The sequence below is a fragment of the Heterocephalus glaber genome, unplaced genomic scaffold (assembly GCF_053883595.1).
Source record: "Heterocephalus glaber isolate CG9 unplaced genomic scaffold, H.glaber_assembly_v1.0 deba00001428, whole genome shotgun sequence".
In the NCBI taxonomy this organism is placed as follows: Eukaryota; Metazoa; Chordata; class Mammalia; order Rodentia; family Bathyergidae; genus Heterocephalus; species Heterocephalus glaber.
The window spans coordinates 31576131-31592680 of NW_028258293.1; the positions used below are offsets into that span (position 1 = coordinate 31576131).

At 40.1% G+C, this 16550-nt stretch overlaps 1 protein-coding gene and 1 pseudogene across 6 annotated transcripts in view; both read left to right on the forward strand.

Annotated features, from left to right (window-relative positions):
- The window catches only part of Acer3 (alkaline ceramidase 3), a 168606-nt gene extending 161102 nt beyond the window's left edge, over positions 1-7504 (forward strand). For all 6 annotated transcript variants that reach the window (XM_087211989.1, XM_087211993.1, XM_087211992.1 and 3 more), the window contains 3 exons: positions 2190-2294; positions 3137-3182; positions 3746-7504. In XM_087211989.1, coding sequence (XP_087068115.1) covers positions 2190-2294; positions 3137-3182; positions 3746-3799 — 205 coding nt within the window. In that variant the 3' untranslated portion in view covers positions 3800-7504. The remainder of the gene's footprint in view (positions 1-2189; positions 2295-3136; positions 3183-3745) is intronic.
- Positions 7505-10301: 2797 nt separating this feature from the next.
- Positions 10302-13786, forward strand: LOC101724661 (DDB1- and CUL4-associated factor 5 pseudogene; annotated as a pseudogene).
- The last annotated feature ends 2764 nt before the right edge of the window (positions 13787-16550 follow it).

The following is a 16550-nucleotide window of genomic DNA, read 5'->3' on the forward strand; positions in this document are numbered from 1 at the left end:
TTGTAGTGTTAACATTTAGAAGGTATGTACAGCACAATAAAGTTAAATTCTAGAAATAACCTATTTAAATTACCTAAAAGTTTGAACCTGAGAGTATTTCATTACCTCTGAAGGCTTTGGGTCTTTTGTGGGTATGCATCATACAATTGTAGTTAGTCTCATTTTAACCACATCTTTCATACATGCCTAATCTGTTTTATTGAGTAAATAAAAATGATTTGTAAAAACATGATTTGTAATAAGCATATGAAATACATGTATATAAAATTTTACTTTTGTATGGTTAGTGTTCTTTTCTGATAAAGATTAGTGTTCCTTTTACCATCTTGTCAGCAATTATGTATTGATAAATTTCAATCTTAAACTTAGGGCTCTGGACTTTTATCACTAATACACTATCTTTCTGGGCCTCATCTTTCCTAAAATCTGTTTTAAGTAGATTAAATTAATGGGTCATTGCAACTCAAAATTCTATGACCTGTCAGTTTTGCATAAATGTGGAGGACAGAGGGATATATCAAATAACACCACAGGATGGTGCTGAGTCCACAAAATTCAGACTAGGAAAACTTACGGGTTGAATGATCTGATCTCCACAGGGGCAGGGAAGGGGGTGCACAGAATGGGATGTAAGGATAAGAAACTTAACAAATTATTAACCAAATGCAATGTGTTAGCCTTCTTTTGAATCCTGATTCAAATAAACCAACTGTAAAAAAACAAAAATAAAAACATGAGAAATTTGGAACTCTGGTTGATAAATTAAATATTGATGATATTAAGGGATTATTATTAGTTCAGGTATAAAAATGGTATTGTGGTTAAGTGGTCATATTTTAAAGAAGTCTATCTTTTAGAGATACATACTGAAATATTTAGAGATAAAATGCTACACTATCTGGGACTTACTTCAAAATAACATGGGAGGGAGAAGTGGATAAAGGTTTAGATGACACAGATTGAACTATAAATCGATAATCATTGACATTGGATAATAGATGTATTATTTTTGTCTACTTTTGCATATGTGTGAAAGTCTCCATAGTAAAACACTGAGTAAACTTAGACTTTAAGTGTAGACAAACAAGTAATGCACCTTACTTCGAAAACTAAGATCTAAGTGTGTGATTCTAAATCAGGAATAACAGCAGAACCCCCAGGAGAGCTTTGATACTGCTGAGTAGATTATCATCCCCTGAGTGAGAACCACTGATATACAGTGCAGGCTCTTAGAGATAGTAACTGTCTCAAAAATTAATGGGGATATCAAAAAAAATAATTTGACACATCACGTTGGTTTTTCTCCTCTAAGAAATGTTAAGATCAACTTAATCAAAAAGATCTATAATGTTGGGGCCAGGAATTTATCTCAGTGGTTCTGCCACTTGCCTTGCAAGCGCAAGGACCCAAGTTCAATCCCTGGTACCCCCCCGCAAAAAAAGAGCTATAATGTGAGACCCAACTGTGCCACCAGTTGAGTAACTTGGGTAACTCAATTAACTCTCTGAATTTTAAGTTCCTAATCTGCTAAGAAGAGCTAATAATAGCTTCTTCAAAGAACCACTGACTATGAGATTAAATAATAGATATTAAAGGTGGGGTTGTTGTTTTTGAGACAGGGTCTCACTATGTAGCCCAGGCTGGCCTAGAACTCATGACAATTCTCCTGCCTCAGCCTCCCAAGTGCTAGGATTACAGGTGCGCACCACCACACCTGACAAATATTAAAGAATTTTATAGAATAGTTCTATACCAAGGTGATAAGAGAAGCGTTTATCCATTTTCTCAAGTGGATAGTTAACTAGATACATGTTTCCCAAAGTGGATTCTAGAAAATACTTGTTCCACGAAGTAATAAGTATTACCTGAAAAAATAAGTTCCATGGATTAGTAGTTACCTTAAGAAAAATGAAGATAAACTCCTTTATTTATGGCAGAACTTTTCAAAGCCTTCAACCTATTACTATATATTAAAAGTATTTTTAAGAGGGCAGTAATCTCTGTAATGTTTCCTACATTAACTTGAATATATTTCTAGTAGTTCCTACTGGAAATTATATTTCTCAGAATACACTGTAGGAAACAATGCAGCAGACTGAAGGAAATTAGATGATTGACATATTTAAGAATGGTATTTCAAAATACTCTTAACACTGTCAGCATTTAACATGGCAATCCCCCCACCATAGGAACTTTCGAAAGAAGATGCCACCTATCCTAGGTGTTACCACACAGTTTCATGCATGGTGGCATATTTTAACTGGCCTTGGTTCTTATCTTCACATCCTGTTCAGGTAAGAAACATTTAAATCTGGTATTAGTGGTGGGGTTTTTTCTCCTTTGAATAGGATGATATAAGTATAAAATGTTAGAGACAGAATCAGGAATTTATGTTCCAGCTTTGCCTCTGACACTGGATGACATTAAGAAGTCCCTTTTGTTTGGATTTTATTTTTAACTTTTATTTTTTATTCTTATTAGTACATGTTTGCAGTACATAATGATTACATTCATTGTAGGAAGTTGGTACACATACATAACAAATCTTAATTCTCTTTATTTCCCCTTCCCTTTTTCTTCTCTCCATCTGCCCCAATCTCTTGCTCCCCTTCCCATTTCCAAAAGATCTTGTCCCTGTTTCCTATTATCTGTCTTTTATTTTGCTTTTTAAATTACTTATACTTCGTATTTCTCATATAAAAGAAAACATGTAATATTTAAGCTTGTGTGTCTCACTTATTTCACTTAACATTATTGTCTCAAGGTGCAACCGTTTTCCTACAAATGACTCGAATTTATCCTTTTATGGCAGAGTAGTACTCCATTGTGCTCAATTTTCTCATCCTCAAGTAAGGATATGAATCAATAGTGTGATATGAATCATATCAAGCATTGGTGGAATGGTCACTACTAAATTATAAACATCCTGAGGTCATTTCCTTGCCTTCCTTAGCATCTTGCCAAGTGTTTTGCAGAGAAGATACTCCAAAAAATAGTTATTGAATGAACAAAAGATATACCAATGTGGTTTTTTTCTTTGTATATACAAAAGCACTGTGGTAAAATTTGTCTGTAAACTAGTTTTCGGGAATTAAAAATTAGCCTGAAGAATTTTCCCCTTCCCTTTCTCTTTCAGTTTATATACAAGAACACTTTACCTGAGATACAGGCCAAAAGTGAAAGTAAGTCTACATCCTTAGGGGAGTGTGTGTGGCGTGTGTGTGTGTGTGTGTGTGTGTGTGTGTGTGTGTGTGTGTGTTGGCGTGGAGGGTGTCGGGAGGATGCAATGGATGTACATAAAGAAAGGGGATGTGAAGAAGTTGTGGAGCAAACACAGGCTTTGGACCAGGAGACAGTAAACCTTAAGTCTTCCATTTATAACTACATGATCTCAGACAAGTCTCTTCTTTAAGCCTCAGTTCCTTAAACAATAAAAAGGAGCTGCTAATAGCTATATTATATGGTTGTTTTAAGGATTAGAGATTAACTGTTCACATCCATGGTTGACACATTTGTAGATGCTTAATACATCCAATAAATTAAATGAAAATAGTGTCCAAGATCTGGTGCAAGGATCTTGGTGGAAGGAGTATACTGTGCTTAGGCTACTTACTACCAGGATAGTCACTAGCAAACCTACCATGTGCTACAGTCATAGCCCAATGGATTTTTTTTTTCTCATTGATTTCAGGGATAACAATGTAGAGCAATTTTCTCTCATTTTGTCCTAACTTATTTTTCACAGTTTTTCTTTGGAATCTGGCCAGTGATCATGTTCGAGCCTCTCAGGAAGCACTGATGATTATTCCATGAAGAGAACAAAAAATACGTGCATATGCCTAGCAGGATGATAAGAAATCTCTAAAAATCTAAATATTCAAATGCACCATGACCATCGCAACAGAGAAGTGACTTTCTGACCAATGCTGCCAACCACACAGAGAATGAAGAATTGATCCTGGTTGGTGTTTTGCTCCTGGCTTTATATTATTTGTCCTCCTCATCTTCATCCTGAGGTGCTTTTAAAGAAACAGATATGATGTATATTTATGTTCTAGAATGCTGGGGAAATTGAGCTTTCTTAACAGGTTAACAGCTTGTGCTGGTCATAGGAAATTAACTTTTTTCTCTTTTTTGATAAGGATTGCATGTGAACTATATCTTTTCTAATATTAAATAAGGAAAATAGTAAGGATGACAGAGCCCAATGTCCAGATGGTCAACTGTGAGCCAGCATTAAGCTGTGTCAGCTTTGATTTCTACTATTGTCATGTTAACCTCGTACATGGTTTTTCAAGATTAAAAAAAAAACCTAGTTATGGTATTCTAGGTACTCTTTCTATCATCTGTCTCAGTGCAAGTCCAAGTATCATAAACAAACTCAGACCTGCCACTGGGTTCTATACTTGTATTGCCCAGAATTTGCTGTGGGCTCTGGGGTGTAAGAGCAAATAGAGCAAATTATAGCAATGGATCTAGTATCCTTTCTGAAGCTCCACTGGGACACCTAGAAAATGCTACACCTCTGGCCAGTTAAAAGTGGTTGCTTTGTTTCCTTTGGCAGATCTTTAAGTTGCCACTGTTTTTATGTTCAGGCAAACATAATTGATGGTATAGTCTACCCTTCTGGACTAACTTATTTGAAGTTATCAAGGAATGTCATAAAACTAAGACTTTTTACATTATGCAGTATTTTCCAGTTTTCAGAGGGGCCATGGTTATGCCCAGGAAAGCATGTCAAGGTAACGGAAGTAAAATGGTCAGCATCCTAGATACATAAAGTTTATTAAAATAATCTGCTCCTTCATTTTTAAGTTTGTATGTTTTTATTTTATTTGTGGTACTGGGGGTCAAACCCAGGGCTTTGCACATGCTAGGCAGATACTCTACTATTGAGCAACATGCCCAGCTCCAGCTTCACTTTTTGAGGGAAATAGATACAAGCATTGAGAACAGCTCTAACTTATAACTTGCAAAACAGCCAAAAGTTGGAGGGCCAAGAAATAGCAGTAAAGGGCCGGGATTTAGCTCAGTGGTGCCACTGCCTGCCTCGCAAGCACAAGGCCCTGAGTTCGATCCCTGGTACCAAAAAAAAAAAAGAAATAGCAGTAAAATATCATTGTAAAGCAGCTAGTTCTAATTTGTTTGAATGTATAACAAATAGAATCATTTTTCACCAAAAAAAAAAAAATAAAGGGGCTGATACAGTAAGTCCCCGTTTGGGGAAAATTTTCATAAGTGAGATTCATTTGTAAGTCTGACAAAGTGAGGCCTATATACCTTTGACCCAAATATACAATGTAAAGCATTAAAAAACTAAACAGAAAGGTACTGTACTGTACTAGTGTATACGATTGCACTGTACAGTAAGCACACAGCAGCACAACTGTGACAATGTCTGGCAGACACATGAGCTACAGATGGTGCATACCTGTAATCCCAGCTACTAGGAAGGCTGAGGCAAGAGGTTTGAGTTCAAGGCCAGCCTAGGTAACTTAGTAAGACCCTCAAAAAAAGGAAGTTTGGGGTGTGTCATAATGCTTGCCTATTGAGTGGTTGCCTACCATGTACAAGGCCCTGGTTTGAGCTGCAGTACCACAAAAACAAACCTATTTTGCTGCAAGATCTTGACTTCCGACTGCATTCACTTGTAATACTTTGAGTTATTACTTTTTAATTAATTTGTTTCACACCATTATATTTTTACACTGTTCAATCAAATACTCTTCTGAATAAAGAATCCATATATAGGAACAAAGCCACATCCTTCATCACAATATCGATTTGTGAGACCACATTTCTGCAGTGTCAAAGTCAGACTAAGAGTATGACGTGCACCCTGAAACTGACATCATTTAGAGCAATTTGTTCATTGTGCAATTCACATACCACCATGTATGGTCAATTGTTGAATAAAATAGTTCCGCACCTCACTTATCAAGGTATTTGCATCCCTGAGTTATATGTAAGACTAAAGCCAATTCCTTAGAGATCTTTATTTCTATTGGGAGTACAGACAGCATGAAAGTGCTGGGTAAAATATTTCAGATGTGTTGAGCAGAAAGAGATGAAACCAAACTTTAATTTTCCAAGACAGTTTGTGCCTCAACAATAGCTCTCTTAATAAAAAATGAAGTAATACTTTCGGACTTTGTGCTATGTTGTATGGAAATCACTGCTGACCTATAGGCTACTGCTAATTCACTTTTATTTCCATGGCTTTGTTTTTCTTTTCTTGGATTATGCATAGACATAACAAGGTTAAATGCCTACCCACCTTTCCTTTCTGTTTGCTTAGAAAACTTCCCATTAACTAGAATGTACAGAAAGCCTGTTTCCCACTGAGCAAATAATGGTTTGTTTGCATCTCACCAGATGTAAAACGTGCTCATCTATAAGCCCAGAACAAATTACATTTTAGAAAACATTAATACTTGCCTGCCCCACAAGTGCAAGTTCCTGAGTTCAATCCCCAGTACCAAAAAACAAAACAAAACAAAGAAAACATTAATACTTTTTCAGGATATGAAAGAGGCATTTTGCTTGCATGCTTGAATATTCTGTATTACCATTTTCACTCTAGAAAACTAAAAGCAATTTGGGGTTTTTTTAAAGGGAAAATTAGGTGAAAAGTGTTTGTGTTAATTTGATTGGTCACTTTAACCACTCCCTCCCAATCTTGGCACCACCATAAAATATCCCTACCACCTTATGATTGGCGATTAACAGAAAAATCATTTGTTTTTTAATAATCTCTAAATAGGAACCCAAAGAGTGGCATTTGGTTTGATAGAAGTAGTTCAGATATAATGATTTTGCCATAATGCAAAATTCCAGGAGAATCTAGGCTTTCCTTATACAAAGAAAGTTTTTCTTACACTAAAGAGAGAGGTATCAGTCAAAGAAGCTTCGGTACACACTGCATGGAAATTTTCAGAGCCTATAAAAAATTACATTCTACTGTAATACCAACACCTTCTGAATTTAGCCAGTGCCCCTAAGTGTGTGTAATAATTAACCTTAAGGAGGCTTTCTTATGAGTCCTATGGGTTCTATATTACTTTGCTTTTGAAAACAATTATTTGTTACAAATTAAAACTCCCAGCTCTACATTTAAGTGACAGGACACTCTTGTGGTTTATGATGTACTACCGGATAAGCATTTGTGTTAAACTGATGTTTCAAGGAGAATCAATTATAATTGGAATTGGCAACTGTGGCAGATGTATCTCTGTCTTAACCCTTTGCTTCATTTCATGGAATGATGTAACTAGTCTGATCACTTTGCCTTTTTTCATTGTCTGAAATGACAGCTTATTCACTGTGCTCTAACCATTTGCAAATAACAAAAATTTGGTCAAATGTACTTAAAACCCTTTATGGAAGGAGCTGTAAAATGGGAAAAAAATTTGGTCAAATGTACTTAAAACCCTTTATGGAAGGAGCTGTAAAATGGGAAAAAAGTAATTGTGTCATCATGATCCATTAGACTGGAAAATTTTAATGCTGTATTTGTTCTTATGTTTGTTTTTGAGACAGGATCTCCTTACATAATTCAGGCTGGCCTTGAACTCCAGATCCTCCTGTCTCAGCTTCCAAAGTACTAGAATTACAGGTGTGAACCACCATGCCTCACTTCAATGCTGAGTTGTTTGTAGTTTTGCGGGGGGCAGGGGGGGGTGTGTTTTGTTTTTTGGTTTTTTTGGGGGGGGCGGGGTGGATTGAACCCAGGCTATTCTCACCGAGCTGGATCCTCAGCCCATTTTATTTTTTGACACAAGATCTCATTAAGTTGTCCAAGCTAGTCTTGAACTTGCAATCTCCTTCTCAGCCTCCCAAAGTGACAATCGTGTTTGTTTGTTTTTTTAACTTGTGCTTTCTAAGAACAAAGGAGAAAGAGAGAAAGAGAGACCTTGTCTGTTTGCAGTGGGGGAGTTGCTAGTATTACTGAGGTCTATGAGCATGCCACCAGACTTAACTATTTCTCCAAAATTGTCAGCCCATTCCACTTCATATAATGATATTGTTTTACTTGAAATTCACACTAAAGATAAAACTCTGGCTTTGGATAATATATTTTTGCTTTAGGCATTAAACCTTGACAGTATTGAAGGAAAAATGGAAACTGAGGGATAACAAGTTTCATCAAGGCATCGTCCTTTCTCTGCTAGGCTATCAGAGCAGCTAAGGAGGAAACAGCACTGAAAAGCATTGTTAGCTACAGAATTTCTGCTACTGTTGATGCCCATTCAGCCGCTAAACCAGTATTAGCTCATTTTAATGCACTATAAATATGTAACATTGTTTCTCAATCTCTTCATTTAGCATTAAATATAGTAAATTACTGCCTTTAGATTGGCAGCTAGTATAGAAACTATTGATCATCAAATTATCATATTATTGATCATCATATTTTTAACACTAGAAAATTCTAAAACCCAAATCAAAAAATTAAGCTCAAGTCTCCAAAGTGACCTAAAATTCTCCTTATTCTCTTCAACTCAGCAGCTATCAGTATTATAGCATCAACCATGTCATACTGTGTACTCTGCTCATTGTGACCTTCATTTCTTTGAAGAGCAGTGTTGATACTTGAACTAGATTTAGTCATTGGTAACTTGAATATTCACAGAATTATCATAAAGCTTCTGAAACATTTCTCACAATGTCAGATCTAAGGTTGCAGCAGAACACATTAGAGAAATCTTTTAAACATATGAATATAGTCCCCTATAAATATTCATTCTGAGATCATCTGTGCTTGTGAGAAAATGTATTATAATATCAAAGGTCTCTAGACCAGGGGTCAGCAAACTACCGTTCAGAGACCAAATCCAGTCTACAGTTGCATGGTCTGCAAAGTAAGAATGGTACTTACATTTTGAAAGTATTGTGTAAACAAACAGAAAGAAGAATGTGAGCTAGAAATTGCATATTCTCAGGCTCTGGCTCTGGCAATTTGCTTCCCCTGCTCTAGGTCATCAGCAAATAAACATAATATGGGTGTGGAAGTATACTAATGCCCATCCACATTTCTCTGCAAGATGATTCTACTGTGTGTTTGTCAGAATGAAAATATTTCATACTTTTAGGACATCTCTCACCTCTTTGTTCGATGTAATCATAGGACTGTTTAATATGAATGCTATAAAATTAATTTTTCATATCAATTTTCCTAGATTGGTAACAGCCCACTCCAAAGTGCCTAAACCTGTAAGAAAAATTACTGTGAGCAAGGTCCATGATTTTGTTATCATTATAAAAGGAATTCTGTTTTATACTGTGAAATCCAAAAATGTTAGTTGCATTCAGCTTTTGCTTTGGCTATTTTTTTTTTAATGTCATAAAATTGCTGTGTGGGAGTTGTCAAGGCCAAATGCACTACTGTGGTCACGTATGCTTTTCTCCCCTCAAAGGAAAAACTGCATGTCCTTTCCACAATTAGTTCTGGCTTCAGTGGGGGGCTTTTCTTTTTAGAGCTAACTCATTCATACAAATGCATAAGTTGAGTCTTTTAAGAAATAGAGACCATTTATCAATTCCTGTTTAATGTACTGATTGGGCATTGTTTGCTGTCAAACATTTCCATACTTTTAATATTTCTGAGTCACTTATGACTAACAGGTAGCCTACTCAAGCTAATGTTTTCTAGTTTCATATTTTTTCAGATGTTTGATCTATTAGCAATTATTTAATAAATATAGACTGTATTGAAACTTTACAAGGTAGTAAACATTCTCAGATAATATCAGATTTGCCTATTCACTTTTTATATTTGATTTGCCTATGCTATATTCATTTTTCTAGAAAAAGTAGAATAGTGTATTTTTATATCATCTGCAATAATCTAGACTGTCTTTCAGCATTTATTAACTATTGTAGGGAAAATATTAAATGATATTGTCTTGGTTAAAACTTGTGTAGACACCTCACTGCTCTGCCATGGCTGGCTAGGGCACCATCCGAAGCACCGCGAAGCTCAGGGGGAGGGCAGACCGGAGCTGCAGCTGCGCTAGGCCGAGGGAGGGGTGGCAGTGGCCTCGGGGGGCAGCATGAGGTCAGTGGTGGTCTTCTTGTCCCAGTGGGGCTTGCATGGAGAGCCCCCGCTCACTCAGGACTTTCAGAGGAGACACCTGTGAGGCTGCAGAAACCCTCTACAAGAAGGACCTCCTCATCGCTTCTCAGCCTTTTGGCTAAGATCAAGTGAAGAAGGACTTCCTCGGCCACTTCGGCTGTGTCAGTGCTATTGAATGCTCCAACAATAAGACCAGTGGCTGGTCTCGGGAGGAGACGACCATCGGGTTTTCCTGTGGCACATGGAACAAACCATGGAACAAACTCCAGGGTCAAGCCCATTCAGCTGAAAGGAGAGCACCATTCCAACATTTTTTGCTTGGGTTTCAACAGTGGGAACACCAAAGTATTTCCTGGAGGAAATGATGAACAAGTTATCCTCCATGATGTTGAAAGCAGCGAGACCTTGGATATTTTTGCTCATGAAGATGCAGTATATGGTTTGTGAGTGAGCCCAGTAAATGACATTTTTGCCAGCTTTTAAGATGATGGCCAAGTTCTCATTTGGGACATCCAGGAGTCTCCTCATGGAGAGCCTTTCTGCCTGGCAAACTATCCTTCAGACTTTCACAATGTCATGTTTAACCCTGTGGAGCCCAGGTTATTGCCCACAGCCAATTCAAAGGAAGGAGTAGGACTTTGGGATACTCGAAAACCTCAGAGTTCTCTCCTGTGCTACGGTGGCAATCTATCCCTCCAAAGTGCCATGAGTGTGCGATTCAACAGCAATGGAACCCAACTCCTGGCCCTGAGGCATAGTCTGCCTCCTGTGCTATATGATGTCCACTCCCACCTGCCCATGTTCCAGTTTGACAATCAGGTTTACTTCAACTCATGCACCATGTAAAGCTGCTGCTTCTCAGGAGATCGTGACCAGTATATCCTTTCAGGCTCTGATGACTTCAACCTGTACATGTGGAGAATCCCTGCAGACCCAGAAGCAGGTGGCATTGGCAGGGTGGTCAATGGAGTCTTCATGGTGCTGAAAGGACATCTATCTATTGTTAACTGATTTAATTTCCACACCTACATGATCTGCCCTTCTAGTGTAGAAAAGATTATCATGATCTGGAGCCTGTGCAAGCAGCCAGGATGTACCAGAGACCTCTATGGCCACATTGAGGATGATTCCCACTGCCTCTATACCCACAAAGAGTACATCAGCCTGGTGCTGAACAGTGGAAGCAGCCTGTCCCATGACTACATCAATCAGTCATTCCAGGAGGATCCCCAGATGATGGCATTCTTTGACTCCCTGGTCCACCAAGAGATTGAGGGCTGGAGCTTGGACTCAGACAGTGACCTCAGCAACAGCACCATCCTCCAGCTACACATGGGGGTCAGTGAATGCTCCAGCTACACTGACTTGGAGTCCTCAGCCTCGCTGCCCCACTCTCCAGCCCTCACCATGGATGAGGCCAAGAGCACCTTCCACCAGGGGCCCCTGCGTGTCACCACCACACCTGCAGCAGTGTCCACCCTACCAGAGCCCACCTGTGAGGAGGCGGCCTCTTGCCAGCAGCGCCTCTCAGCTCTGTGGTGTTACCAGGACAAAGGCCTTCTAGCCCTGTCCAGTGAGTCAGATTCAGAGGAGAATGCCTGTGAGGTCGAGCTGGACACAGACCTCTTCCCCTGGCCCTGCTCGCCCAGCCCTGAGGATGAGTCCAGCAGCTCCAGGAGCTCCTAGGATAAGGAGGAGCTAAACGAGCACCACACCTCCACTAGGCAGTGGGATGCTGCATGGAGGAGGCAGAAGACCAGGAGGAGAGGCCAGGTGCACCCACCAAGCCTACCAGCACCTACAATGGCAAGGACAACTGCAACTACCCACAGATCAAAGTGGATGACCTCTCCTCCTCCCCTGAGCAGAGCACTTCTGCCCTGGAGATTCAGTCGAGCTGGGTAGCACTAACTTTGGACATAGAATCAGTTGAGCAAAAGATTTATAAAGCTTACAAGTGGCTCCATTTTTCCTACATCTCCTACTCAAATAACAAAACTGGAGAGGCCTCCCTAGTAGCAGGGGAGACAGATGAAGGGAGAGTAGGAACCAGCCACGAGGACAACCCTGCCCCTTCTTCTAGTAAGGAAGCCTCTCTGAATATAGCCGTGGCCCAGAGGAATCAAGACCTGCCCCCCAAAGGCTGCAGCAAAGATGCATGTAAAGAAGGGACATCTGGGGCCGGGGATTTAGCTCAGTGGTTTCACCACCTGCTGCGCAAGCACAAGAACCCGAGTTCAATCCCCGGTACCAAAAAAAAAAAAAAAGGGATGTCCACTAGAAATCCCAGCAGTGGCCCAGGCCATGAGCACAGCAGCCACCCTTGGGCAGAGGCATCAGAGTGCACCTCTCAGGACACTAACAATGGTGGCTCTGTAGAACACTCCTTTGAAACAAGCTCAATGGAAAGGCCCTGAACAAGGTCCTGAGCAGCCAGGCTGGAGCCACCCTCTCCCCCTGTCCCCAAGGCATCTGGCTTCACTCTTAGCAATGGATCTGGCAACTGTTCTAGGACCCAATCTGGTAACAGTGAGGAGAGGAGCCTAGAAACCATCTGTGCCAACCACAACAATGGACACTTATACCCCTGACCCCCTCACCCCCACAACAATGGGCAGAAGTTCAGGGAGCTGGAGGTAGTAGCTAGCCTGCTCTTCCCCAGGACACTCAGACACTGACCATGATAACTCGCCCCCGACAGGGACTCTCTTACACAAAGATTGTTGTGGGTCTGAAATGGCCTGTGAAACCCCCAATGCTGGAACAAGAGAGGACCCCACTGACACCTCAGCCAAAGACAGCAGCAGGGCTGTTCATGGCCACAGTGGCCTCAAAAGGCACCGAGTTGAGTTGGAAGACACAGATTCAGCGAATTACTCCTCAGAGAAGAAACTAAAAACATGATAAATGCAAGGGGAAAACAAAAAGCTACAAAAAGTAGCCTTCAAAAATATCCTTGTTTAGTGAACAAGCAGAAAGAAAAAAAAAGTATTAAAGGCACATAAAACCAGGGCCTGAAATTTTGTGTCTGCTGCTGCTCCCTTCTATTCAATATTAAAACATGGGTCTGAATGTCTAGCTGGCTATTGGCCTGTGTTGTGTTAGGAATGGGGAAAGGTCCAATAACTTTTCTAGTGAGACAAGAGCACAATCACTCAGTTATCAGTGAAGGGTTGTGCAAGACAGGAAGACCTAATAAGAATAGTCAGATGACTTGTTGGCATAGACATCAAGAAAGACAGAATACTGGCAAGGAAGAGAGAGAACAATATACTTTTCTTGAGTCCAAAGGTACTAGGCACCTAGGAGCTTTATAAAAGGACAGGGGTTGGTGTAAGCCAAGTGGAGCTGCCATGTTGCTAAGCTTTGTGGAGAGGAGGACATGCCTAGTATATGTATGATGGGGCTGGGTGTGAGAGTACTGTTTTAGAAGGCATGAAGGAGTGTGAGTAGAGTAGGATGTGTATAGTTCAACACCTGGACTCTTACTGGGGGAGTGGAACGGTGATTCTGTAACCAACATTAGAGTTACTTTGGATTTGTAATTAAAATGGTTCTATGATGTGGCTTTAACTATTAACAGATAATTGTAAATTCTCGTTTTATAAGCCCAAGTTATTTTACATTTTCTTTTCAAAAATGTATTAAATTGGAATTTTGTAATCCTTTATATACAAAAAAGATACAAAAAAAACTTGCGGTAATGTTTTATCCCTGGTTTATATCTAAAATATCTAAACATATAAAAGGACGGCTACCCTGCATGGTAGTACAGTTGTGCGCTATGCAGGGGCACCAAATGAGTGTGGATAAGGAAAGATTAAAATCTAGCCTGTACTCAGCTTGCCAGAAAAGTACCAAAATACATATACCCTGGGAGGGTTGCAGCTCAGAGACACACTTTTCTCTGATTTGTTTAGGGGAAGAGAGACCCTTCTCATGGAGAAGATACTCAGTAATTTCCCTGGATGGTTATTGCCATTGGACTCCTCATAACTGCTTTCTACTCCAAGCCTGAGTAAGTTACAAGGCTAACAGACAGTAACTTTGCAATTCATTAAACCTCTGTGATCTATAAATAAATATTATCCTAGACTCTAGGAGCTCTGGAGTAAACACATAACCTTTCCAGCTTCACAATACAAAGGAGGGCAGAACAGGAAGAGAAAACTACTGAGTAAGCCATATGCACCTGTGGTTTCCATCTTTGACAATCACATAAATCATCTACAAGATGTAAAACAAATTTGAATTTCCTACAGCTTGTTACCTAGTTTGCTGAGCCACAGCTTTTCAAATATTAGCTTTCCTAACTCCTGCTGGAGTGGGTAGTTTCAGTCACTGCTGACCATATGGGTGATCTATCAATCCATCCCTCCTTTATGTGTCAGGGTAGAACAGTTTGCCTGGATCAACAGATAGATGCCAACAAGAGTTGAACCAGGAATCCTTCTTTGCCTGACAGAACACAGAAGTAAATTTGGAAAGCAATCTGAGCTGTGCTTTGTGAAAAGGATGACAATGAGGAAGCTGGAATTTAGGAGCTCTTTGTTCACCTCTTAATGTACACACCTTTCTATAACCACCTTTCCACATACACACACACAACTTCAAATAGCCACTTGTTTGATTTAGCCAATTTTATGAGCTCACTCTGGGCCCCTTTCTAGCACAGTCTTGGGTTCCCTTTCAGCCCTTTTCCCCCAGCTCCCTTACCTTGGGCTGGACTATAATCTACCTCAAAAGGATCTATCTAGGTAAGAGAGAAAGCAGGACATGTCTTACTTGGTGGGGTGGCCTAGCGATAGCTACAGCCATGACAGTGGAGCTAAAGATACTCACAAAAGAAGACTTCCAGAACTGCTTCAGAAAGGGCAAGAATGATGGAATAAGTGTTCAAAGCAAGAGGGAGTATGTTGAGGGGAATTAGGGGCAATGTGTCTTTTACTGTAATAAAGCTAATTTAAGTATTCATGATATTTTTCAAACACTCCTTGTAGTGTCTAACAAATACCTGTGCCAATTACATTTGAGATATCAAGGAGGAAGGGAGTAGAGAGCTCCAGGAGTGTATGCTAGGACCTGGACTAGGGAAGATCTGATGAGCATCTATGTCAGGAACTGAAGAATGAGAAGAATCAGGGATGGGAAAAAAACTAGTTACAGCACAGGGAGCAAGAGGAGAGTGTCTGAGAATTGAGTCACTTGTTGTTTTGAAAGCTATGTGAATACTTTGAATTTGGAAAGCTCTTGAGACTGAAGCCAGTGTGGATGTAAGGAAACCAGATAGAATAGTAGTCCCAGTGAAAGATAAGGGATAATCACAGCAGAGATGAAAAACCAAATGTATAACCAGAGTTACACGGGAAGAGTAAGTTTGGGATTTATTGAATTCTTGGCAGAGCTTAAAGATAATAAACTTGGATCTGGCCTTCAGCTGAGACATGGGCTGAAGACAAAATTAAGAATTGTGAACATACCTAATAATGGAAGTGGGTAAGATCCTGGAAGAAAAGAGGATCTCAGGCTAAGTTCTAGAAGTCAAACTATTTAAGGATTAAGGAGAAGAATTCTGAAGAACAAAGGCACCTCATTCCAAAGAGAATCAGCAGTCACTGGGGAAAGAGTCCTAAGTGATAGCCCTAAATGAGTTCTTCTTCCTCAGGGTCCATGGGTGCCAGGGATGAACTTGTGGCTGTTAGCAAAGATAGTGGTGTGGCATGAGGGGCAGGACAGAAGCCCTGACACCACATTGCCCTGAGGAACAGGCTCCAAGCTGGAGCCCACTGGCATTAATTCTGACAGGGTACTGACTGGCAGGTACATCATCTCCTTGTTGGGTGTCTGAAGACCTGAGTTAGGATCCTGGTCCTCCAGTGAAAAGTTATACAGTGATTATGACCATATCACTTAAGTAAATTTGGACTCTACATCTGTGAAATGTAGGATTATCATAACGCTTAGTACCATGTGGTAGTATGAATCTAATTACAAGTTTCTGAACAGGATGCTTCCTGCAAAAATGCCTAGCCTGGGCCTGCCACGCATACCTCAAAACTTCTGAACCAGTGTGAGGAGTCGGCCCTTCTTCCAGACCCTTCTCACTAACCAGTGCAACCTGAAGCAACTTTCCTTTCTTTTTGTGAGGCGCTGGTCTGTGCCCACAGAACCTGTTTTGGATGTGGGGACAAGCCCTTCTTTCTTATCCCATCCCTATTTTTCAGACTGAGTTGACAGAACAGACACCGGATCAAGACTTTCTGCACCACCCACTATAAAAGAAACAGCTGAAAAGCAGGATTGTTGTAATTATGCCTCTGAACAGTACAGTACACACCTTTCCAAAACCACTCCTTCATATACACACACACTCCCTTCCTCCAATTAAGTTCCTCCCTGACCACTGCAGAAATTTTCTAAAGAGGGACAGCTGTCTCTTCTAAAGTCTTTATTGCATTCCAATAGCCTTATCTCC